The sequence below is a fragment of the Microcebus murinus genome, chromosome 13, assembly GCF_040939455.1.
Source record: "Microcebus murinus isolate Inina chromosome 13, M.murinus_Inina_mat1.0, whole genome shotgun sequence".
Classification (NCBI taxonomy): domain Eukaryota; kingdom Metazoa; phylum Chordata; class Mammalia; order Primates; family Cheirogaleidae; genus Microcebus; species Microcebus murinus.
In genome coordinates, this window is record NC_134116.1 from 78523427 (window position 1) to 78551050 (window position 27624).

A 27624-nucleotide genomic window follows, 5' to 3' on the forward strand; every position below is an offset into this window, starting at 1 on the left:
AACCCAAGTGCCTTTGAAGTTTCAGGCTCACTAAAAGAACAAGATTAAATCATCAGATTATAGAACACTTCCCCACCACACCAACAGGGCCCTCGTAACGGTGCATTTCAGATGAAAGAGCTGGAAGACACAGACTCTATTTAAAGAGGAGTTCCTAGGGAAGTCCAAAACACAACAGGGGGGGAAAACAAGGACGCTGGAAAAATTTGAAGCCTCTAGAATCTACAGCTACCGCAAACATTAAACACAGCCCAACACCTAGCCAGATCAGCACAAAATTTCAAAATTAAAGTTCAAATTTCAAAATTAAATTTCAAAATTAAAGTTAAGTTTTCAAAATTACTTCAGTTCCTATTGCTACAGCCATCACGTCCAGCTATCAACAAAACCTGCTAAAGAAAAAGCACCATGTGAAGAAGCAAATGAGACAACGGAACCAGATTCACACATGACACAGAATTTAGAGGTATCGGACAGTGAATTTAAAATAACTATGATTAACATGGTAAGGACTCTAATGAAAAATGTAGGCAACATAAAAGAAAAGATGGACAATATAAACAGAGACATTGAAACTCTAGGGAAGAATAAAAAGAAATGGCTAGAAATAAACACTGTAACAGAAATGAAGATTGCCTTCAATTAGCTCAACAGTAGGCTGGACATAGCTGAGGAAAGAATTAGAAAAACTAGAACAGACCATCCAAGAACTGTGGAACAAATTTTAAAAGTTATAATATACACGTATATAACTGTAATACTAGGAAGGAGAAGAAAGAGATGACAGACAGAAGAGTTTCAGTGTGAATTTCCAAAAGTTGTGAATTTCCAAAAGTTAATGGCAGACATGAAAACACAGACCCAGTATGCTCAGATAAATACCAAAAGACTTACACCTAGACATACCATATTTAAACTGCAGAGAACCAAAGATAAAAGGAAATTTTGAAAGAAGCAAGAGGGAAAAAAACCCTCATCTATAGAGAAACACAGATAAGAATTACAGCAAACTTCTCCTGAGAAACCATGTAGTCAAGAGGCGAGTGGAATAAAATATTTTTAGAGTGTTAAACGAATAAGAAACACAAACTTAGAAATCTATATCTAGTAAAATTTTTCTTCGAGTGTGAAAGAAAAGTAAAGACTTTCTCAAACGAAAACTAAAGGAATTCATTGCCAGCAGAGCTACCCTATTGAAAAATATATTAAAAAGTTTTTTTAAAAAAGCAAAATTATATGTCAGAAACTCAGAGCTATAATGTTTAAGTAAGGAAGAGTGTCAGAGGAGGACTAATGAAGTTTGTTTAAAATTCTTTCAAAGTGAGTCTAAGAAAATTATACCAAAAAAAAAATTTAGTAGAAAATGACTGTAGCCATTCAACTTTTAGGTAAGAGCAAGGATTTTCAATATTTGATTGCAAATTCTTCTCATTCTTGCAATATAAATGCTGTCAATGTACTTAAACTTTTGATTTAAAACTGCTATATACACAAAGATTTGTTCACTTTTTTAATTACTAAAAACACAGATCTGAGTCCTGAATTTGGCTGGACACCAGGGAGGAGACAAAGGACTAGGCTCACAGAGTGGGGCACAAGAACTCAGGAGAGGCAGGAAGAAACAGGAACCAGCAGTGGCCTAGGGCAGAAGACCAATAGAATGTGCAGATTATTGGAGAAAACCAGGACATTCCAATAGATTTCAGTGGGAGTTCAAGGCAGTCTTATGTAGATTTTAAGGAGATGGGTACCTCCCAAGTAACAAGTGGGTTGCACTTATATTAAATATACCTTTAAAAAATCACTTACTGTAAGTGAATTTCCATTCAAATGAATACGAGGCATTTGACCTGATATCAGTTTGCAGGAATATGCTAGAAAGAGAAAAATAAAGATGTCATATTTGAAGACCTAATGTCTTCTATGAACATTAAAAAGAAAGAAATGATCTGTTTATGTTCTTCCTTTATCATTCTCTCCTGACTATTTCAAAGCCCAGTAGCCCATCAACAAAGACCAAGCAATGGGTTGTAGAGGGAAGAAGAATTAAAATGTAGGTTCATTTTAATCTTAATAAGCAACTTAAATAGGAATGATTGGGAAGGTGAATATATTAATAAGTAATGGCTAAATATGTATTTTTAAATGTCTGTAGATTTAAGTTTTTATCAACTTTCTATGACATGAGCTTTTAGATTCATGCTTTATGATAATTCCAAGTCTTTCAGGAAGTCAAATTCCATTGTATCACATTGCTATATCAACAGTATTACACCTGGAATACTAATAAAATTCTAGGTATGACTAAAAGAAGTAAACTTACGTAGTTCTCAAAATAACATTCAACATGAACATTCAATGAGATGACTTTTCAACCTGAATGTTTGAAGTCTCATTTCATTTATAAATCAGGATATTTCACATCACAAGACAGAATCTTTGAGTATGTTTTAAAAACTACAAACGTGTGCCCACAGTGGACACTCACTTCCACAAGGCAAGGCTGTGCTAGCTGCCCCTTCAGTGGGGGCAGCCCTCGCCCTGTGCACCCCACACCCCCTCTGTGCATTTCCTTTTTTTTCCCATCCTGCCTGGTTCTTCCAGGTGTTTGAGTCTGCAAGCCTGGCTCTAAGAAATTAGAGAGTTTCTTTCTTCTTCCAAAACTACCACAGTTACTAAACATTTTTCTTGAAATGGATGCAATCCAGTATAGCAATATATCTAAGAATCCAGTTATTATCAGATGGATAAATGAGTGACTACATCATGGCTGGACTCCTGATATGAGTCCTTAATGGTTATGTTAATATCTAATGTTCACGGAGGACTTACCAAGTACCAGTCACCAGGCTAAGCTCTTCACAGGGTGGCCTCAAGGCATCCTCACAACCACCCAATTATTGTTCCCATTTTACAGATGAGAAAACTGACATTTAGGGAGGTTAAGTAACTCATAAAAAATAAAAAAAAACACCAAACCCTTCCCTGCCCCATGTTCTCCTCCAGCTACCACCCTATTTCTCTGCTTTACTTCATAGCAAAGCTCTTGGAAAGAGTTGTCTACACCCACTGCACCCACGTCCATGAGTGCTGACAGTTCAGCCCACCACGTGTGTCTCAAGCTCACTTCCTCTCCCACAGTCCTCATCACGCTCTAGAATAAGTCGCCACCGCTTCTCGTCTAGACTTCCACAAGGGCTCCCTAACTGGTCTCCCTTCTCCAATTTAGTCTAGTTCCCCCCTGATAGGTAACAAATATTTTTAAAGCATAAATCAGATCATCTCACTCTGGTGCCCAGAACCCTACCAGTTCCTTGCTGTGGCCTGCCTACTCTGGCTCCAGCCACACTGTCCTTTCTGTGGCGTCTCAAATGTGACGAGCATCTCCCCGCCCTGGGGCCCCCGTGTTTGCCCTTCTCCTTGTCTGGAATGCTCTTCCCTGAGACCTTCCCAGCGCTGGCTCCCTCTCTTCCTTTGGGTCTCTGCTTCAGATGTCCCCTCCTCAACAGGTCTTCCGTCTAAAATCATCCCCTCTATCTTTCTCTATGCCTTGCTTTGTTTTCGCTCTTTGCACTCATCACAATAGTGTCACAACATGCATTGATCTATCTGCTTGCTAATAATTTTCTGTCTTCTCTGCTGGGATGTAAATTCCAAGAGGGCAGAGAGAGACACTCTTATTTAGCTTTTCATTTCCAGCTCCTAGAATTTCCTGGCACATAGCAAGTGCTCAATGTTCATGGAATGAGCGAAGGTCAAGTAAAATCAATGGAGGCGACGTTCAAAGGTGTCCAGTACACACAGAGTCACTTTTTCACGTATGTCCCTTTAACTACAACTGGATATCAGGATGATCATGGAAATAATAGTAGTTGCAACTCTTTCTCACCATCAAAATTTGCATATTTACTGCTAACACTTTATTTTCAACTCCTTTTCTATTCCCTAAGATACAGTCAAACAGTAAAGATTTAAAAAAAAGAAGAAGAAAAAGACTATAAAGGCAGGAAGAAGCAACATTGGAAACTGGAAGGGAAGAATAAAAGCCACCTGGATATTTTCACCTATAGTCAAACTTTTATGAATAGACACAGACAATGCAAAAGTAGGTACATAAACTGTAGGGCAATAAAAAAAAGGTGATTTCGAGTTTTGGAGGAAGGGAACAAGAAACTAACATATTACTCATGTTAGCATTCTGCATTCTGTAGCTCAGGAATGGGAAGGAGACATTTAGAGCTTGCGTTGCCAACGTGTCCAAACCCCCTGCCATGTGACGTCAAGGTTGTGTTGCGCCCCATCCTTCCAACGACACCAAACAGTTACTCGACAGAAGCTTAGCCGTACATTCTTGACGTTGGGACATACTTAGAATATGTGCACAATGAGATCTGTAAAAGCTCTCTTTATGTCTATTACCTACGTTAATTGCAGTTTCTTGTTTGTCTCCCGTCAAGACCCATATTCTTATGTTTGCTTTCAGTAAGGTTGCTATGGTTTCCGGAACGTGTTCTTGAAGACGGTCTTCAATGGCTGTGGCTCCAAGCAGTAAAAATTCCTAGATGTTTTTGGAGATTTTTTTTTAATTACTAAAGATTTTTTTTAAAAAAATGAACATTTTAAAGATGGAATAAATATAGGAAATACTGACAAAAGCTTTGTAGTCTAATAATTTATTATTCAAAGTCATATATATATACACACACACACACACACACACACACACAAAAAAATGTTTTTCCTATTCTTTCTGTTGGTCCATTTTGCCACAGGGCGAGGCAGTGTAGCATGACTAGTAAGAACCTAGGCTCTTGGATTCATGTCCCAACTCTGTAAGTGACTAGATGTGGGACCATAAGCAATTTCCTGTGCCTCAGTTTCCTCATCTATAAAATGTAAAAGTGGGGAAAATAAAATTACTCATAGAATTTTTTATGAGTTAATATGTATAAAGGATTGGAATAATTTCCAGTAGGTAATAAGTAGTCAATAAACACTACCTGTTACTTTAAATATTGTAACTTTAAGATAAGTCTTGATGTCTAGTCAGGTAAGTCACCTCTCTTTATTGTTATTCTTCAAAAATTACCTTGACAATCCTAGGCCATCTCCTACTTTCAAATGTGTCAAGTTCTGTGAAAATCCTGCTGGGAATTTGACGCATTCCTGCATTGCATTACTTTAAGAATTGTCACTGGGTATCAATGCATACTGTGTATACCCACCCATTTATTTAGGTCCTTCATTTTGTCGTTAATTAAAATTTGACAATTTTTTCATAAGATTCTTACTCATTACATAATTTATTTTATACTTTTTTTTTCCTATTGAGAATTATTTCCCTGTCACTGCAGGGATCCAGATGTTTGGTGGTAGATAAAAGGGTTCATGTAAAGCACAAAGAGATAGACCAGATGACCTCAGAGTATCTGAACTATGTTTCCCAGAGGCCAGAACAATCTAAAGGTTTAAGAGTATTTTATATTACATTTATCAATTGTTAAAGTGAAATTAAGATATAAGGCAAGCTGATTCAATGCTGATAATTAGAATCAAAATAATTTAATTGAAATACTATCATATATAACTAATAAATTAAAACTTTCAAATAGCCATAACATTTTTAGTTTTATTGACAAGCTGAATGTTTATAAATGCTAAATATTCAGACAAATTAATCCTATTATAAACACCTATTTCTGCTACCATTTTTGTCCCATATCTGCTGTAATATCTTAAAGATATTTTTATACTAAAACTTTGAATTTTAATATAAAATTTCCCACAACTATCAGAAAGTATTTTTAGTGATGATTTATGTTTCCAGAAATTTTTAAAACAGTGCTTTAAACATTATCAGGATAGAAACAGCCAGCAAACTAGAAATAGAAGGGAACTTCCTGAACCTCATAAAGGATATCTACGGGAAACCCACAGTGAACATCGTACTTAATGGAGAAGGGCTAAGTGCTTTCCTTATAAGATCATGAACAGGATAAGGATGTCTACCCTCACTGCTTCTAGTTAACATATTTTTGTAGGCTCTAGCCAGGGCAATTAGGCAAGAAAAAGAAATAAAGGTACCCAAAATAAAAAATGAGAAGGAAAAAAACATATTTATATATGAATGATCTTGTGTGTGTGTGTGTGTGTGTGTGTGTGTGTATAAAAATTCTAAAGAATACTCTAAAAAAAACCTATTAGGACTAATAAATGAATTTGTCAATCTTGTAGGATACAAGAACAATGTACAAAAATCATTTGTATTTCTATACACCTTCAATGAACAATTCAAAAAAAAAAAAGAAATTAAGAAGATAATCCATTTATAATAGCACTAAAATAGAATAAAATACTTAGGGATAAATTTAACCAAGGGAGTGCAAAAATTATACACTGAAAACTAAAAAACATTGTTGAAATAAGTTATAGAAGATGTAAATAAATGACAAACATCTCCTTTCAAAGGCCAAAAGACTGAATATTGTTAAGATGACAACATTCTCCAAATTAATTTATAGCTTCAACACAATCCCCATCAGAATTCCAGCTGGTTACTGTGTAGAAATTGACAAGCTGACTGCAAAATGCATGTGGAATTTCAAGGCACACAGAATAGTCAAAGCAATCTTGAAATAGAAGAAGAAAGTGGATATACCACAATTACTGATTTCAAAACTTACTACAAAGCAACGGGAATCAAGAGAGTGTGGTACTAGCATATGTCCAGACATAAAATAAAAGTGAGATCCCAGAAATAAACCCCTGTAACTGTGGCCAACTGACTTCTACAGGGGTGCCAGGACAACTCAATGTGAAAGGAACAGTCCCTTCCAGAAATGATGTTGGGAAAACTGGATATTGACACACAAAAGAGTAAAGTTAGAACCTTATCTCACACACTATATAATAAGCAACTAAAAATAGACCAAGTACCTAAATATAAGAGCTAAAACTATAAAACCATAAAACTCTTAGAAAAATTCATAGAAATACAGTCTGGTGACACTGGATTAGATATAGCCATCCTATATATGACACCAAGACATAAGCAATACACAAAAAAATAAAGAAATCAGATTTCATCAAAATTAAAAACTTTTGTGCATCAGAGGGCATCACCAGGAAAGTGAATGATCACCTAGAGAATGGAACAAAATATTTGTAAATTATACAGCTGACAAGGGACTTGTAGCCAGAATATGTAAAAAAAAAAAAAAAAACTCCTTCAACTCAACAGTAAAGAGATGACCCAGTTCGAAAATGGGCAAAGTCATTACAGTTTCCTGATCCAACACATAAGTGGCTCAGAAGTTGTCACTCCAACACTCACGAGAAGAAAAGCTGAATAAGCTAAAATTGACAACTCTTCTCAGCTCCATCAGAGATCTGAGGGCACAGGACAAACTACTGCCCTTATCGCTGGACAGAGAGACAGACGCCGAGAGTTTCAGCTTACTAGAACCACAGCCCAGGGGTTAGAGGCCTGCTGCTGGAAGTGGCACTTACGGGAACATTCGAACTGCAGTTGGTGAACTGCTTAGAAGCACGGGGTGGACTAGCTTGAGAGTTGAACATTCTGGGGGTGCTCAGTTTTGGAGGAGCTCCATGCTTTCATGAATTTTACTTCCAGGTGCCCCATCATGTTCTGACTGTGAAGACCAGAGGAAAAAAATCCCTCCAGTTTATGGCAGAGGGAGCAAAAAAGTAACCATTTTGAAATATACCTAGATTATTCTGTTCTCCTCACAGAGGCCTGTGTTCAAGAGAAACTATTTTGTCACAGCCTTACAAACTTGGATTTAGCAGAGCCTACCAATCTGGAGAAAGGAAAACATCCATCTCTGGCTCCTTCTAGACTTTGATGTGGGGGAAAGGAAATACACAACTCAGACTTACTGAACAACTGAGAGCTAATTGTGGGACCATAGAACACTCTCCCTTTCCCCGCACCTTACCAACACATCAATCAGGTCCTGTATAGTAATAGGCTATAACTACATTACCAGACTTCGAATTATACTACAAGGCTATAGCAACAGAAACAGCATGCTAATAGCACAAAAATAGAGACATAGACCAGTGGAACAGAACAGAGAATCCAGATATAAAACCACTCACATACAGGCAACTAATCTTTGACAAAGCAGACAACAATATACACTGGGGAAAAGAAGCCCTATCCAATAAATGGTGTTGGGAGAATTGGATAGCCACATGCAGAAGAATGAAATTGAATTGGTATGTCTCACCACTCACAAAAATTAACCTAAGATGGATAAAAGACTTAAATGTAAGGCATGAAACTATAAAAATGCTAGAGTAAAATATAGACAAAACTCTTCTAGATATCAGCCTAGACAAAGAATTTATGACTAAGACCCCAGTGGCAATTAGAGTAACAACAAAAATACCTAAATGGGGCTTGATTAAATTTAAAAAGTTCTGCACAGCCAGGGAAGTAATCAAGAGAGCAACAGACAACCTACAGAATGGGAAAGTTGTCAGAATCAAAACGGAGTCACTGTGTTGTTGTTTTTTAAAAAAAAAACCAACACTGACAAATAATGCTAAGAAAGGCTATTCTAGTGGATAAATACTGATAAAAACTACCACGAAAGACCCCACAAAAAACTGCACAACCTTGCACAACCATCACAACCTTACCAAAAAAAAATACTTCTGCATGAGCCTCTGCCCACCAACTGCCTGTACAACCTCAGAGGGTATCACCCTTATTATTGATGCTTGTAACCAAGAATGATTATCTCAAGATAATTACATAATTCTTCTCATTTTTTCTTTAATATTTGTTTTCCTTTACCTCCCTGAATACATACATAGTTCACTATGGCACATGTATGTTCCTTGCAGTGTCCTATTCCTGAATACGTAGCATTTTCTCTTAGAAAGCCTCCCTCTGTTATTTAGGTTGAGAAAGATAACATATAAGAATATTCAATAATATGTAAAAATTCTCAACTTATTAAGTGAAAGATTTATAATTCAAGCGGTCTGCATAGAACATGCTAATTTTCATTGGAAAAATTAGTGTGTGCGTGTTAAATATATACAATGGAATATTACATATGCAACGCAAATATATAAAGAGAAGAGAAGACATTGGAAACGTACATGCTAGAACTTAAGAAGTCATTAGCCCAACATTACAGATGTTCATTATTCTATTCTATTCATTATTATTATTACTCATTCTATTATTCGTTCATTATTATTCTATTCATTATTCCACCTTGTTTTTCTATAATGAATACATATTTCTTTTGAAATGAGTTTTCTATAATGAATACATATTTCTTTTGAAAAGAGTTATAAAAAAAAGACTATAAGACTGAAATGATTATGATATGATTCAGAAGACAGAGAAATATTTTGAAATATTTTATAAAAACATTTTATGAATTCACAGTGTGATAAGACAGAGTTATACTCCTGAAGAGAAAAGGCCCCAAATTTCAGCTTTGATAATTACATTAAGATATGAAAACATCAATAAGTAGATTTCCTTCACATATTTATCTTGGCATGTAGAGGGGGCTATGTTACCTTTTCGATGATATCGTAACATTCTTCCATTCTTTGAATCCTGTTGTGTAACGTTATACTAGCTTTCTTATACTTCTCTAGCCATTGTTTGTATTCCTTCTCAGTTAGATCTGTGTAAGCGATACAGAGAGTTCTCAGACCTGCAAGAAAGAACATAGTATGGCTTGGTCACGCAACCAGTGATCAGGGAGAAGTGGAACATTTGAAAATGAAATTCAAAAGCATTTTAAACTTCATGGAAATGTGAAGTTATTCACATGGCCCTATCCAGTCTGCCCCTGGATCCTCTGCTCTCTCTTCCCTGCTGCTCGTCACTTGCTGTGGCATCCTAGCTGGTCCTCTTACTTCCAGATTCAGGCACTGTCGCTACTACCCTTTCCCTGGAATACTTTCCCCTGGAAAGTGACACAGTGCCACCTTCCTTCCTGCAGCCTGTGCCTAAACCACCCTGTAGAGAGAGCACAGAATCACTCTCTGCTCACTTATCCCGCTGTATTTTTATTCCTAGCACATAGCACTACCCGAAGGTATCTACTTATTGGCGAATTCCTTCAGGGCATGAGCTTCCTGCGTTTTATTCACTGCCGTCCTAGAGGCTCTGAACAGTGCATGGCACTTAGTAGATGCTCAATAACACCTTGTTCAATGAATAAAAGAATGAACAAGGGTTCAGTTTTTTTAGTCACTTATCAAATAATCTCAAAAACCACAGAAAATTAAATTCTATTTTTCAAGGACTTTAAAACATTTTAAATCCGTACTCTAATATTTTAGGCTAACTCCTACAAAATATCAAAAGTCTTGTGGATTCCCTAGAAATTAACTCTCTACATGAGAGATACAGAAGTTGTTGTTCTTTTTCTGTGTTCAGTTATAATATAGTGCCTATATGTTTCTACCTGGTGCGACCTGCCTATGGCACATCTATATTTTTAAGATAGCAATAAAAGGCCCAATGCACAACCTTACATAATACCCGTACTTTAAGGTTGGACACGTGTGTCTGTATGAAGCATCAGCTTATGAACTACACTGCTGGAGAGAGGGGGAAAAAGGAAAACAATGTAATAAATAATGTCTCACCAGGATTTGTTTGGGAAACCATTTGCATTTAAGCAAACAGAAGGCACTACAAAGGCACGTATGCAAACAAGCTACCCTCTTGTCCGCCTATGTGCCCAACGAGCCTCAGTGGCCATATTCAGGTTGTAATTTCAACATTTAAGAAAGGCATTTCCAAAAGGAATGAGATTCCAAACAATTTTTACTTACCATCGCTGGCAAAATATTCTAGATGGGATAATGTCTCCTTCACAAACAGAGAACTTGCTGAAAGTCTCTCATAAATCACTGTATCCTAAAAAAAAAAAAAAAACAATTCCCTTTGATGAACATCTTATATAAGCCTTCTAGGCAGAATTCTAAATACTGCTTTGCAATCGTATAGTTATATCTAATAGGTGGGAATGAGTTTGAGAAATGAAAACACAATGAAAACTCAAGTCCAGAATGAATTGGAAATAAGCTTTAAAAAGTATGAATTGGTCAAGTCACTTTAGAGAAAACTAAGTCTGATGCTACAAATGAAACATATTGGAGAAGACCAAAAAGCAGGGAGGAGAAACGTGAGATGCCATTGCTTTATGTATCCTCACATGTATCAAAGAAATAAAAAACAAAATCTATTAAACATCACACCTAGCTGAAATAATGAGAAGAGTCAAATGCCACATCCTGTGTGATTCAAAGGCAAGCCAGCTCTCCAACCCTCGAGAAGCGTTAGGCAGTCCCAGTGCGAGCGGTCTCTCTTCAACAGACAAGACAAGAACCGCCATTGGTCAAGAACAAAGTGGAGAGAGAAAACCTTAACTTGAATTTCCTTCTATATATTTCAGGTAGAGTTTACTATTTCAAAGTACTTTCCTGTACTATTCTGAGACTAGGAAAAACAAACAAAAAAAATGTATTTTGTTTCCTTGCATGGTATGATAAAACTAACACGCAATAAAAAAATATATACCATTATAAATTTGTAGCAAAATGGTGAATCTTTTACGCACCAATTTGCTAGTATTGTGAGGACTGCAAAGTATTGGAATAAATACTCTGATAGGATTCTTTCTACGATGAGGGGAGAGCTGGGACGGGGGTGCTGGGAGACATCGGCGGGCTGGTCCCGGGTCCGATAATGCCTGCTGCGCCCCCTCAGGAGCTTGGGTCACACCTGCTGGACACTTGCCGGGCTGAGCCTCAGACAAGCTGGCACGTGCAGGTGGAAGGTGCGGAGCGGAAGAGCCTGCTGTGCCACCCCCACCCCCACCCCGCCTTCACGGAGGAGCGGGAAGAGGAAAGGTGGGCTGAGAATGGTGGTGGAGCCATGCTTCCGAAATTTTGAGCATGGATTTTTAAGTTCTTCGCTGTTGGAAATGAGGGGCTGAGATATAAACTATATCAACTCCCTCCAACTTTCATGCAAAAATTTTGATGAAGGCCACATTGCTCCCCAAAGCTTTTATGAAGTGGATTGGTGAGTCCAAAGGGTCTGAGTTTCACAACCAAGATGCTAGATATGAAACAGAGAGAGAGGGGCTAAAACACATAAATGTAGAGGCCAGCGGGTAAGAGACAGGATGTGTACTTACAGATCAAATATAGGGAACAGTGGTTTTCAAGCTACAGAGCATCAGGCGGCAAAGGACAGTGATGCCTGAGAGACAGGAAACGGTAAGGCGAGCCCACTGATTGCCCAGCGTATTGTTTCGAGAGAGTTTCCAGGCCAAGGTGCAGGGAGAAGGAAGGCAGATGAAGGCCAGCGGACAAAGTTTTCAGTTGAGGAGGTGGAGTCGAGATCCTAGTAAGGTCAGAAAACTAGAATTCCCAGGGCAGAGTGCCAAGAGAAGAGGCTGCAGAAAGAGAAAACTCCAAAGAGAAGCAGAACCTCTCAAGCATTTAGCAGAGTGCTGATCAATGCTTATAGAGACAGTGTCAGATTCCAGAGAAAGAAGCACTAGAAAGAATTAGAGGTAGCAGTTCCTGGGGCTCACACAGAGGTACATACGATGCCTAGTCCCACCAGCCAAACTGGAAAAGCTCATAATTTAAGAAAGTCAGCCCAGTGACCCATAGTAGTTAGGAGACACGGTGTTGGTCTCATCTATGAAGCCATGAAAAGACACAGCAGAACCGTAAATGCACACTGTTAAGTGAAGCGCGTCAGTCTCGAAAGGCTACATACTGTATCATTTCAACAACCTGACGTTCTGGAAATGGCAAACTATGGAGACAGTAAAAAAGGCCAGTGGTTTCCAGGGGCCGAGTGGAGAGAGGGATGAATAGGTAGAAAACGAGATTTTTGGGGGCAGTGAAAATATTCTGTATGAGACCATAATGGCGGGTACCTGTCATTCTGCATTTATCCAAACCCACAGAAAATGCACCCCCAAGAGTGAACCCTAATGCCGTCTGCGGATTTGGGGTGATTATGGAGCGTCAGTGTAGGTTCATCGGTTGCAACAGACGCAGGACTCCGGCGGGGGGTGTTGATAGAGGGGAGGCTGTTGGGGGGGCGGGGAGGGGATGTGGGAAATCTTTGTAACTTCCTCTCCATTTTTCTGTGAGACTAAAACTGCTTTAAAACATAAAGTCTTTTTATAAATGGGGATATATTTAAACAGACATTATGCCAAAGAAATGTATGGCTAGAGTTTGAGAAAGTTAACGCCGCAGGTTGGAGACCGCCATGCTTAGAAACACCTACTGGCAAGGCTGGTCCTTGGCTGGCTTCCAGGAATCTGGCTGGTAACCAGCTCCCGAAACCGTCATAAAATCTCCCTGTGTGACTCCCTGGGACGCCTGCACGTGGATTCCTCCGGGCTCGGCCGTGTCTTCTTACCTTACGGTCCGGCTGTATGTCTTTACTACATTGCTGTAAAAGTGTGAGTACGAGGATTCGTACTCACATGAATCTCCAAACAACAGGGATGGTCTTGGGGAACCCCCACCTCAAACTGCAAATTATTCACCATCAGTCACAGCATGGGAATGTAAATTAAATGCACATGTAAATTAAAACCACAGTGACATATACACCTATCAGAATGGCTAAAATTAAAAAGACGAACCATGCCAAGCACTGACAGAGCTTGCTGGTAAGAATAGAACCACAGTTTGGTGGTTTCTTAAAAAGTTAAACATACGTTTGCTATGGGGCCCAGCCATTTCACTCCTAGATACATACCCAAGAGAAAGGAAACCAAATGTCTATATGCAGACTCGCGCACAAATGTTCATAAAAGCATTATGCAAAACTGCAAGCAAAATCTCTACCAACAGGTCAATGAATAAGCAAACTGCAGTAAAACCATACAAATTAGCCAGGCGTGGGGGTGTGCACACATAGTGCCAGTTACGTGGGAGGCTGAGGCAGGAGGATCACTTGAGCCCAGGAGTTGGAGGCTACAGTAAGCTCTGATGACACCGCTGCACTCTAGCTCAGCCAACAGAGTGAGACCCTGCCTCAAAAAAAAAAAAAAAATAGAAATACTTCTCAACAATACAAAGAAAGGAAGTATTGATACATGATTAATCTCAGAATAATTATGAGTGAGAGAAGCCAAACAAAAAGTCATACATACCATATGATTTCATTTACATAAAATTTTAGTAAATGTATGAACACTGTATGACTCCAACTACCTGACATTTTGGAGAAGACAAATCTATAGAGACAGTAAAAAGATCAGTGGTTTATAGTGACAGGAAGCAGATCAGGGCCAGAGCTGATCAAATTGCACACCTTCATACGCGCAGTTTATCTTACTTCAGTAAGCCTCAATTACACCCCCATAAGCTCGCTACACCTGGTAGTGGACAAATGCGTAAGTGTTTCTGAAAAGAATTTACAGAGGTAAAAGCGAATTCCTGAGACCCATCAAATCAAGCACTGGCAACTGGGACCAAAATCCCTGCTCCGAATCCTTGGCACCAGCTGTGTAATCGCTGGCATCCAATGAGACAACTCAGTGACAGCAGACTTCTCTCCAACACTAGAGCACAAAGAGCCTCCTGGGGTGCGCCACCCCAAAATTTCAGAAGGCTTCGACTGTTGGGGAAGCTTCTGGGCTACCCGGAAATGAACTTCTCCATCTTGGATGATGCTGTCAACAACCGATGGCAACAGCAGAGAAAAAGCGACACCATTTGAAAGTATTGAGAAGCTGTGAAAGGCTTCCCACCCGTCGTGGAGCACAGAGAGAGCGAGCTCACGCGAGTAACGGGTCCCAGTACTTACGGCCCCTTTGCAGTAGAGCCGGAGCTTGCCCTCGGGCGTCCGGGCGATGATGGACATCCTTTTCCTGTTACTACAACAACAGGAAACACAGCATTAGTTTCTATTCTTTTCAGTACACGATGCGAACACACACACACACACACACACACACACACATAAAAAATCAACGTCAAAAGAATCCCAGTAGTCAGAGCCCTCAGCTGGTAATCTGTGAAAAAGGTCAGCGTATTCCTTCAGTTGCACGTCTCCACTCAAGTAGGACTCTAACGACAAATCCCCGTGGCCTTCACCCACTGCCACCGCTCGGGTACTCTCCTGGCTTCCGTGGCATTTATTAGCACAACTACAGATATAATATGTAGTACATGTGTTTATATATATATATATATAATATTATATGGATAATATAATGCAAATACATGACGGTCATATATTTGTGCATAATATAGAATATGTTTGTCGTATTATAGAATATGTTTGTCGTATTATATAAAACATATTTCATATAATATATAATTATTACTATTATTAATTATATACTATATAATATTATATATCTTACACATATGCAATGTATATTATATATAACATCATATACTATATAATACATATTGTACATATATAATATGATCATTAAAAAAAAAAATGAATGAGGAAAGAGGAAAACTTCCTGGGCTCCGGGCATTGCTCGGTCCTCACCACATTCTATCCAGTGGACGTTCGCATCCACACTTTGCTGCACAGAGATGTTAAGACACTTGCTCGCTGGATGCCACAGAGTTTTCATACATAGTTCTGTCTCGAAGTCCCCCAGATTGTCTTCTTCTTCTGTTTACTGTCGTAGACAGACCTTAAGCTCACTGCTACTTTTCCTGACTTAACAGCCCAAACGGGCTCGACGATCTCCCCTCTCCACCTTGTCCCTACCCTGCCAAAGCACACTGCCAGAGATAACACTCCTCCATCCTCCTCCCAACCCTCCGACAGCTCTCCGTGCCCTAGCAGGACATTTCAGGAGACCCTACGAGTAACCTTCAAGTCCTCAGCCTCTTGGTCCCTCCTCATATCCCACAGACCTGAGTGCCGCACAGAGCACAACCACACCGGAGGACTGTCTAGCCCCTGCACCGCGCGCGTTCTCCTCTGCTGCATCCCTGCCCACACGCCCTCTTCCTAAGCTAGGCGTCCCGCTCCCAGCTCCCATGCCTACCTGCTCGAACCCTGCCTGTCCTCCAAAGATGCAGCCTCCTCCACACAGCCTTCCTAAAAGTCTTCAGTCAGAGTAACCTCTTCCGTGCTCACCTAGAACTTGACGTATTCCCGTACTTATATCTTACCAGACCCTGCCTAGCACATTTTTTTTTTTTTTTGCACATAACCGTGTCTTCTAGACTGCAAGCTCCTCCGGGCAAGGACGATGCCTTCATGTCGATTGAAAAGCTCCTCTCTCTAGCACAGTTCTTAACACGGAGCAGGTACCCAAATGCTCCAGGAAATGATTAGTAGAAAGGCAGCAAGAACTTCTCCCACTGAGAAACTTTACATATAATTTTCACCTGTGGTGTGAGACACAGGTACCCAGGGAAAGAAGAGGTCCGTTAAACGGTAAACCGCATTTCAGTTACTGACTCTAAACTTAGCAACTGAACATTTCTTTTCAAAGTCAGGCTACCAGTGGACTGAAACGGGTACCCTGCCTTCTCCTTCTTCCTGCCATTCCCTGGTAGAAGCATCGGCAAAGACACGAATGAGCACACTGGAAGTAAGAAGTGCGGATAACTACATGATCACAGCTGAGTAGCCAGCTGGCAAACAAATTAAAGTATTACAAACTCAAGAATGAAAGACACTCTGTTCTTTATCACTTTCATACGTGGTACCTCTACAGCAAGTAAAACAACACATCCGAGAAGATGGTGATCTCTTAAAAACAGAAATCACATAACACCGCCCTGCTTAAAGCCTTCTGATGGTTTTGCGACACACTTAGGAAAATACCAAATTCCTCACCCTACACTACGAAGACCCTGAAAGATCCTGCTGGGAGATTTACCAAGGGCTGCTCTCCCCACCCCTGCAGCCCAGTCACCGTCACTGCACCGAAGCCAAGCCCCACCGCTCTCAGGCCAGGCTCTGGCTGCTGCCTCGGCCGAGTGCTCTTCCCCCCCCCCCCCCCCCCCCCGCGTCTTCCCCTAGCTGCCTCCTTCCATCCGCCAGCTTCCAGCCCCGATCTCCCCTTCCTTGACCAGCCAACTAAAGGTCTCAAACCTCCACCAGCAAGAGCGCCGCAGTCTGTCTCCGCCGGATCGTACGGTTTGATGTTCTTTATGGCGCTCATCATAGCCTGAAATTATCTGCTTGTTACCTTGTCTGTCCAGTGTCTGCCTCCTCGCACTATGACCCGCATACACGGGCAGCCATCTCGGCCACTGTGATCCTAGAACAGTGAGTGATTCCTGCCCCCACCCCCTCCCCACCCCCGGAGCTTACAGTCTAGTTAGCAAGACAGCTAATTCAGAATCGTCACCGTGACCGGGACAAGTGCTGTACAGGACAGGCCCAGGTGAGCTTACAAAGGGGAGTTTGGCCTAATGAGGCCTGAAGAGGTGAGAGCGGAGGTGAGCTTCCAAGGAAGAGGCTGACTAGAGTCTCGTGACTCCGTGCTGGGGTTTTGATGTGTGTCGACAAATCTCAATTTCATTAGTCATGGAAACTGCCCTGGGAAAGACGTGAACTTTATGCAAAGGCAGCTTACCTAGAAAACTCCAGGACATTAAGAATTTCAAAAGTGTATTTTTCTCCCATCTGTAGGAACATAAGACAACATATCCTTACCTGGGGAAAAAAAGCATCCGTCTCGCAAAATCATTCACTACCCTAGTAGTCACAAAGAAGTGTCACCCTCCCAATACCCATCTTCAAAATATAAATTCTCTGCCAGCCTGACGAGAGGACGGCACCCTCCTCTGGGAAGAGCGCTGCTTGCAACCCGAGCACCGCACGAGTGTTTCTAAGAGCGCCGGTTCAGGACAAACGCAGCTCTCTTCGCAATCTAAACTTGGCCCCGTGGAGACATTTGCTAAACGCTCCCAGGCAGCTGGGGTGCACGCAGTGAGTGGGACGGTCGGCGGCCGGCAGTGGGGGAACAGACCCATCCCTCTGCTATACAGCGCACTGGTCAGATGAAACCCTCGGTGCTTAGGCAACTTGAAGAGGGTAAATAAGGACAGAGGCAGCGTGCCATGTGTGAAGTTTTTACAGCAGTGATGCATTCTTTTCTAAATAGTTGCAGTCACAGCCTCTTGATTTCCTATAGCCAAGATGAACTTAATTTCTGAATCTCCTAGCTCCCAGCAGCACCAATAAGGCACTGCAGAATTTTAACTCATTCGAGAGGTCATCATGTGCCAGGTACCATGGATATAAAGATGAATTAATCAGTAGTTTCCACCAAGGACTCGATGTCTAGTAAACATCTCTAACCATAGCATTATTATTAGGGAAAAAAAATCCCCATGTTGGTCACTATGTTTGTGTTGCTTCAATTTCTTCCCCATATCAAAGACTTGAGGTTATCAAGGCAGAACAAGGATATATATATATAAATATATAATAATATATACATTATTATTATATATTTATATATAGTAAAGTGAATAATCTGCACAATAACAGAACTCACCAAAAAATAGTTTGAACCATGTTAATTCCTATAGGAAAAAGATAGCATCTTTCCTGAAGTTCTGATGATTTTAACTCTTTGGAATAGCTCATTTTAATCGTGCACTTTCTATGTGCCAGGCACTAATTCCAAGTACGTTATAGACACTAATTTGTTTAACCCTCACAGGGACCCCTATGACAGGCTTAATGAGAAAACTAGGACAGATGTGGAGAAGCTCAGGAACATGTCTGAGAATAACGGCGGGGAAGTGTGGGGCCGGGTTGGCGTCCCAGGCACTGTGACTGCAGGGCACCCATTCGGCACCACTGTATACTTGTAACTCTGGAATAGCAGGCCCGTGTAAAGTGTCAACAGGTGGCTGGGGTGCTACTCACAGCTTCTATGGTGACAGAGTACGGCGTCCTTGTAGTGAGGACAAAGCCAAGTCTTTTTGCTCCTTTCACCAAAGCTGCTTCATCTGTCAACAAAAAGTCTGCATTAGTAGGAATGGAGCAAAGGTATAACACTGAATTTAATTTAATACAGACTGCCGTTCTCCAGCACTAAAATATCATGTCTTTTTAAAAACTTGGCTTTTTTTGATGCAAATGCACCTATCTGTCCTTCTAGGTGCTAGACACTGTTCGTGAGAGAGGAATTATGGTTAATCGTGCCTCTTTCAGTTGAGCTAAGGTGATCATGCCAGGCTGCCAGTGAAACACTTTCTTAGTCTTCATTGTGATCTTGTTTGCTCTCAAAGCCACTGACAGCGTGTGCATAAAATGCTGCAGGGGCCTGGACTTCACCCCTGCCCTGCTACTGGTTAGCACCCAACACTGCTGCACCCCAGGTGCTGAGCGCCCTCCCGGTCTTTAGTAGGGCTGGGGACCCAGGAGCCCCGGAGCCGTAGGGAGGCTCAGAGCTGCTCTGCAGCGCAAACGCCCGGCCAGTAAGAACCCGAGGGCAGGAGAAGGGTGGCAGCAGCCAGCAGGGGCTCAGTGGCAGGGCCCGCCCCCTCGGAGACCTCACTGCCGACGCCTACCTGGGGAGGATGCCTGGTAGACTATGTCGTGATCATCTCTCTCGGGGACAACAGTGTGGCACACGCATAGCAGGGTCAAAAATTCCTTTATGTATTGTTCTGTGGGCTGTAAAAAGGCACAGAGCTGGTGAATCTTTTTCAACTTGAGCAACGCGAGGGTTACGTACAGTAGTCTGCAATGTGCGCCAGCCGAGGTCCCAACCGCAGGCTCGCACAAAGTCAGGCACCAGCCCAAAACCACAGCGTGCGTTCACCGCCGGCCTGGGCGTGGCTGCCGGGCCTGGGACGGGTGGGAGCCAGGGAGACGCCAGGGAACAAGACGACGCTGCCCTCTTGGAGCTTTCATTCTCCCTGGGGAGAGGGGATTCCCCAAAGCTGGAGCAAACACACAGGGACAAAAACAGAGAAGAGAACGGCCTATTTTAGACAGACGCCCGGGGACTGACACTTGGGGAGACGGCACCAACAGTAAGATCCAAACAGAAAGGTTAGCTGGCAGCTTGTGGAGCTGGCAGTGGTGGCAGCACACACTTGACAAAGGGAATTAATCGTCGCACCCTCGAAGGCCCCAGTCGGGAAAGAGTTCCGTGTGCTTGTGGAGTGTTTAGGCAAGCGTGATGTTAGCATGTTGAGCAAGGGGTACGACGACACAGAACGAGATCGAAGAGAAGACCGCGGTGATGAGTCTGGATTTTATTGTAAGTATGGCGCCAGTCCTCGCAAGGTTTTTAAACAAATCTTTTATGCTTTAAAAGATTAATTTTTGAGAAGATTGAGATTTCAAATCAAGTACATCAACCTCTTAAAGCAGATCAGTGAAGACACGGGCAGCATTTGATAGAACCAAATAGTGTAAAAGCAGATAGACAGTCTTAGCTTAGCTTGCTACACAGCAACAGTTCCTGTATAATTTTTAAATTCACTAACACTCATAAATTCAGTGCTTAGCTCATAATATTGGTACAAAATCCCTTGCTTGTTATATATGGACATCAAAAAATTTCAGGACTCTCTTTTTATGTTTAGAGAATGATACATTGCAGAAAGACACATATATGTTTTAAAGTTAGAGAGCTTTACTGTGGCAACTTGGAATAAGAATAACAGACTTACATGGCCATTGTCAATGTTATTCAGTAATAGGGAGCCATCAAATTCAGAGGATTCTGTGGCGTAAGAAGGCGTCTGTCTATAAGGAAGAATGGAAAAGATTAACAAAACGTTCATGGTGGCTCCAGTCAACGGTCAAAAGCATCAAAAGTCACAGACAGTCCCATCTTCTGTTTTCAGGAAGATCACACTTAAAGAGTTTACAGAACTCTAGTCAATAAAATTCTGTCACATGATACATCCTCCTAGGACATGAGCTACAAAATGGCATTTGAAAATGTCTAAACTTGGCCGGGCGCTGTGGCTCACGCCTGTAATCCTAGCTCTTGGGAGGCCGAGGCGGGCGGATTGCTCAAGGTCAGGAGTTCAAAACCAGCCTGAGCAAGAGCGAGACCCCGTCTCTACTATAAATAGAAAGAAATTAATTGGCCAACTGATATATATATAAAAAATAGCCGGGCATGGTGGCGCATGCCTGTAGTCCCAGCTACTCGGGAGGCTGAGGCAGAAGGATCACTCAAGCCCAGGAGTTTGAGGTTGCTGTGAGCTAGGCTGACGCCACGGCACTCACTCTAGCCTGGACAACAAAGTGAGACTCTGTCTCCAAAAAAAAAAAAAAAAAAAAAAAAAGAAAATGTCTAAACTTGCGTTAAAAACTGCACAGTGCTAAGAAACAGAGTAACTTGAAACAGAGTAACTACAAAAGCAAACTACAGAGTAATTTGAAACAGAGTAACTATAAAAGCAAACTACAGAGTAATTTGAAACAGAGTAACTACAAAAGCAATAAATTAAAGGCTAGGTTCTAGGTTCTTTGAATACTGGGGAAGATCTATCCAGCAGAGCTTCTGGAAACTGCCATTTGAAGTATAGACAAGAGAGAGCTACGGGATTGTATGTTAATACTCCAGTATTAACAAAAGTTGGTTGTAGAGAAAAGAAAAAGGGCAAAGTAGAAAAGAATGTTGTCTATAACCTGAAGTTCCTTACGTTACCAACACTTCTGTCTGAATGATTTCTAAGGAAAAATGAGGGCAGAAATGTAACCGTTACAACACTCTAAATATAAAATTCCTTAGAAATTCTAATGATGTAAACTATATTTTTTTAACAGCTGCAAGTTCTTATTTAGGCTATATTAAGTTTCAATCTCATTCAGATGCCGCTACAATACTAGAAATCCAGATAAGTCTTGGAGTAAATAAAAGCCAATTAATTTTAAGAAAAAAAAATGAGAATTTCCAACAGAGTATGACAACAAAACACTTACCCATAAATTATACCTGCAATGGTACACTTCTTAAATATCATCATATTGCAAGTGAGGGTTCCTGTTTTATCAGAAAATAAGTATTTTACCTAAACAAAGAAAAAAATAAACATGATAAATCACATAAATTTAAAATGTGGCCGGGCGCTGTGGCTCACGCCTGTAATCCTAGCTCTTGGGAGGCCGAGGCGGGCGGATTGCTCAAGGTCAGGAGTTCAAAACCAGCCTGAGCAAGAGCGAGACCCCGTCTCTACTATAAATAGAAAGAAATTAATTGGCCAACTGATATATATATAAAAAAATTAGCCGGGCATGGTGGCGCATGCCTGTAGTCCCAGCTACTCGGGAGGCTGAGGCAGAAGGATCACTGGAGCCCAGGAGTTTGAGGTTGCTGTGAGCTAGGCTGACGCCACGGCACTCACTCTAGCCTGGACAACAAAGCGAGACTCTGTCTCAAAAAAAAAATAAAATAAAATAAAATAAAATAAAATAAAATAAAATAAAATGTATTTAGAGAGCAAAGACAGCAAAATGAAATTCTTTCTCTTTAAAGCCTCAAAATTTGTAGATATTTTTAGAAAACAAGCAGCTCAGGCTATAAATATTCTACATTTAATATATATGCTACTTTTGGAGGCCATACTACTCTTCTCTTTGTTTTTCACTGGAGGCAAAGTTATACAGTAACATGCAAAGTATAATTTAAACCATCAAACCTAAGGAAATCAGAAGTCCAAATTCATTTTCCTACCACAAAAATTCCATCAAAAGTATCTACAAAACATTAGGTAGTCACATGAAAATGAAAACAAACTCAAAACCGTATTAATCATACTCACAGCTATAATGCTCATGTCTAAAGACGAATGGGAATTCTGTAGATGATCATTTATGTTCAACAAATAATGCAAAACAATATGGAGTTAAGTGGTTTTAAGGTGTTAGTGTTATTTGGGACGAAGAGAGAGATACTGATTAACTTTAGATTTTGTTAAAGTAACCACCCAACACCCCCCCCCCAAAAAAAGTTCCTGACCTTGAGTGACCCTCCTGCCTCAGCAGGATAACTCAAGGTCAGGAATTTGAGACCAGCCTGAGCAAGAGTGAGCCCCAGTCTCTGCATAAAATAGCAAAAAAAATTAGCCAGCTGTGGTGGTGCATGCCTGTAGTCCCAGCTACTCGGGAGGCTGAGGCAGGAGGATAGCTGGAGCCCAGGAGTTTGAGGTTGCTGTGAGCTATGACGACACCACTGCAGTCTAGCCTGGGCAACATAACAAGAAAAACTCTGTCTCAAAATAAATAAATAACATAAAATAATAATAATAAAAGGCAGAAAGTGTTACATATGGTGTACACACACACACAAAAAAAACCCCACATTTAAACAATGTAATTTATAATATAAAGGGAAAATCTGAAATGGAAAAAGATACAATGATAGAAATCAAGAGCTACCAGGAATAGCCATATTACTACCAAAGTAGAAGTTAAAATTCTGAGTACAAAAAATTTTCAAGAACAATATAAAGATAAAAGACAACCTTTATGAAGAACACATGACAATTAAGAACCTATATGAACCCAACAAAACATAAGTAAATATGTAAAACAAGAGACTTGATAAAAGTAAATAATACTTAGAGAATTCAGAATATTTCTTTCAGAATTTCAGATTCTTTTAGATCTCACCTCTTTGGGATCTGAATAAAGATAGGACAGAGAAAAATTGAAAAATACAATAAACTCGATTTAACAGATACAGAAAGGAAAAAATACATATTTTTAATTGCCCTTTAAAAATTAATTATATAATTGGCAACAAATAAATTGTGGACAAAATTTTTAAAGTAGAGTTTTTTATAAGTCACATTTGTGCATCATAATCCAGTATAACTAAGAAATAGACTATAAAAAGAGGGACCAAAAACCTTAACTACCTGGAAATAAAGAAACGCACTTTTAGTCAAAGAAAAAATCAAACTGGAAAAAATAAACCATCTAAAAAGAAATAAGGAAAGTTCTTCATAACAAAATATAGGATTCAGTCAGAGCTGTAAGTGGAGGGAAATGTGTGGAAATATTTCATTATTAAATACTAAAAGCTAAAAGTAGGAGAACTTATTGTTTAGTTTAAGAAAACCCAGGAAAAAAGTAAAAAAAAAAAAAAAGTGAAAGAATTAGTAAGAATAAAAAAACTAAAATGAAATAAAATATAAATTAGTGGAAGTATAAATAAATCTAAGATTTGATTCTTTGAAAAGATCAATAACATAGACTGTATGAAAATCCTTAAGGAAAAGGAAGAATGTGTACTAAAATATCTAAGATGGGAAATAAAAAAGGAGATACAATTATAGATACAGAACAGATTTTTTAAAATGTTACTTGCAACTCTAACAAATTATCAAATTAGTAGAAATGGTGGGTAATCTCTTGGCGAAAAAATAAATTACAGAATTAAAACCGACAAGAAGTTGATACTGGGAAGGTGAACAAAGACGTACTATTGAAAAGGGCAAAGGTGATCTTCCCTTGTGTGCAGTATGGGGGACTATCAACGTGAACCCCCCTTTCGATGCAAATAAGCACAAGGCAGGAAAAAAGAAAAGTTCGTGTTTTTAAAATACATCACAAAGTTGTCCCAGAAGTAAGCAATCCTCAGAGGTCAAATTCAGAGTAAATCTTGGATAGTGGGTGAGAATAAAAGCAGGCTCCACAAGTTCCCTGGATTCCTAATGTTTTCGCCTTAGCGGCTGCACAGGATTCAGGGGCTACAAGCATATGGCTGTCCCAGGTGGGACAGAAGGCCCCTCCATAAATCTGGCTGGGGGACACCCCTCTCAAAACAAGCCCGAAAGAGAAGTAAACCGCTCTGCAGAGTGGGATAGCAAATGAATTTTCCCAGTTAAACCTTGAGGCTGGATGGAAGAAAAATATACCTCTCTAGAGACCGTCTATACAGGCTCGCCTCTCCGGGCGCTTGTGGCCAGATTCGCACAGCCTGTGCATCCAAACCACCTCAAGCAGAGGACTTCAATAACGTGGCCTCGAGTTATTGGCAGGAGTCAATGCAAATCCTTTCTGTAGAAATGAAACCTCAACCCAAGCCTCAAACAACTCCTACCCAAAAAAGTTCCAAGGATCATGGGGTCATAATCAAAACTGGGCACCCCAAGTGAAAACCAGCAGAAAAACCGGAAAAAGAATCAGATCCACAAATGACTGGGATAGACTCAGGACGTGAAATAACTACGTGTTGTATGGGTTCTTTTTTAAAAAAAAGTAGTTTTAAAACACAAGCAAGGAACAGGAAAATAAAAAATCGAGCATACATTTAAAAACTAAATAAAACTTCTACAAAGTTAAAATTACAATGTATTTTTATAATATATTATAAAAATTATTATATACAAAATTATTTTCATATTATAAAAATAATTCAACAGTGGACCAGAATCTGCTGATGAGCCAATATCCAAACACAGATCAGAGTTTTCTAAAGTTATTGAAAGTCGCTGATCCTCACATTCTGAGAGCCCAGTGAATCCAAGACAAGATAAATAAAAAGCCACACGGCAGTGAAACCACGTCAGTCTAAAGAGAAAATTTTCTGCAGCAGGAAGAAAAGGCCAATGACGTGCCCAGGTGCCAACACTAGACTGATGGATGACTTCCCAATATCGTCAAAGGTATGGGACAATCAAGTACTTTCGAGGTTCTGAGAAAAAGTAATAATATTTCAAGTCGGGGGTGAATGAAGACATTTGAAGACATGCAAGACACGAGAGAGTGGATGGCCACCAATCCTTCTCTAAAGGAAACGCTACAAACATCCTTCGGGCGATAGATATGCAACCCCAAATGAAAGCTCTGAGTCATGAGGATTAAAGATGAGCAAAGACATTGGCAGGTATGTGGATAAATCTAAATAACCATTGCTACATGAAATAATAATGATGATAGTTTTATCTGCAGTGTTAAAAGATTTTAAAACCAAAAGACAGAAAAAGTAGCGTGCATCTAGAGAATGGTAAGCAGCGTTAAAGCATTTTTATTACTATGGTAAAATATACATAATTCACCATTTTAACCATTTTTATGTGTCATTAAGTACATTCACAGTGTTGTGTAGTCATCACCACCATCCAGCTTCAGAACTTTTTCACCAGCCCAAGGTGAAGCCGCATGTCTATTAGACAATAATCCCCCATCCGCCCCTTTTCCCAGTCCTGGAAACCATTATTCTACTGTCTCTATGAATTTGACAATTCCGGGTACCTCATATAAGTGGAATCATACAATATTTGTCCTTTTGTGTCTAGCTTATTTCACTCAGCATACTGTCTTCAAGGCCCATCCATGTTGTAGCATGTGTCAGAATTTCATTCCTTTTTAGAGCAGAATAATATGCCACTGTAGGGATGAACCACACTTTGTCTATCCATTCATCCACTGATGGTCATTTTAGTTGTTTTCATCTTTTTGCTATTGTGAACAATGATTTTATGAACATTGGTATACATTATCTTTCTGAGACCTTGATTTTATTTTTTGTGTGTATTTACTCAAAAGAGGAATTGCTGGATCATATGGTAAATCTGCTTAATTTTTTGAGGGGCCACCGTACTATTTTCCATATAGTTGCACCATTTTACTTTCTCATCAACAGTGCACAAGGGTTGCAATAAATAATGACATTTATTGTTTTCTATTGTTTATTTTTTTGCTTTTTTTAAATAGTCATCCTAATTGGGTGTGAAGTGATATTTTATTGTGGTTTTGATTTGTATTTCTCTAATGATTAATATCTCCCAGTCCCTCGTCAGCAAGATTCCAAGGGAGGTTCTGCCTTTCAGAGGAATTCTCCATAAAAAAAAAAAAATAGAAGTTTTATTATTGCTCTTCTGGCAATTACAAGCAGATGTGTGGCAGGTGTCAAACTTTGTAGCAGCCCTTGGGAGGCTGCATCTGGGTCATCTGCCCCCTGGAGGCAGGGCCGGGGGTTGCTGGCTCTAAGAGCTAACCTCAGACCTGAGGGCTGACCACAGCCTCCCCTGCCTTCCCCTCCAGCTCTTCCACTTCCTCATCAACACATACAAACCTGCATTAGGTCTGTTTTGCTTGAACACAATGCAGTGGTGTAAATTACCATGATGCTGTATTATTTCCCATGATGCAATACCATCAGTGTTCTGAGCAAAGTATGCTTTTAAAATCCCACCTGGCTCCATGTGTCAATTTAAACTATACTCCATGGCTGACTTTGGCATTTTAATTTGCACAAGCTCGTCCTAGAGCCGCCTTCTTTTAAGCTCCTATCACATTGTTCGGTCCCTGAAGGGGCCCTCACCTGCCCAAGTTCTTCGTTGAGATTAGATGTTCTGGCCATGGCGTAGACATCATTCACTTTATAATGCATATCTTCATCCTGCAGGAAATAGAAAACATAGCCCCAACCACAGTCAGAACTCCGCTCAAAATTGCTTCAGGACCGTTACACACTGCCTTTCTATGTGACTAACATTCAGAAAGAAAGAATTCGCGGCGGAGAGTGTAGAATACTTGGATTAAAGCAGTGCATCTTAGTTTCGCACATACATTAGGAGAATTGGTTCGGGAGAGGCAGTGCCGTGTGAAAACAAACTTTGATGTGTTGCTGATCTAGGATGGAAAGGCTTGGC

At 40.2% G+C, this 27624-nt stretch overlaps 1 protein-coding gene across 1 annotated transcript in view; it reads right to left on the reverse strand.

Annotated features, from left to right (window-relative positions):
- LOC105878806 (phospholipid-transporting ATPase IB-like) overlaps positions 1-27624 on the reverse strand; it is a 128778-nt gene that overhangs the window by 62522 nt on the left and 38632 nt on the right. Inside the window, exons 13-23 of the mRNA XM_076009393.1 lie at positions 27294-27371; positions 21944-22032; positions 20677-20752; positions 19564-19669; positions 18917-18999; positions 17613-17662; positions 14858-14927; positions 10840-10924; positions 9568-9707; positions 4420-4558; positions 1810-1874 (exon numbers count right to left, since the gene is read on the reverse strand). Coding sequence (XP_075865508.1) covers positions 1810-1874; positions 4420-4558; positions 9568-9707; positions 10840-10924; positions 14858-14927; positions 17613-17662; positions 18917-18999; positions 19564-19669; positions 20677-20752; positions 21944-22032; positions 27294-27371 — 981 coding nt within the window. The remainder of the gene's footprint in view (positions 1-1809; positions 1875-4419; positions 4559-9567; positions 9708-10839; positions 10925-14857; positions 14928-17612; positions 17663-18916; positions 19000-19563; positions 19670-20676; positions 20753-21943; positions 22033-27293; positions 27372-27624) is intronic.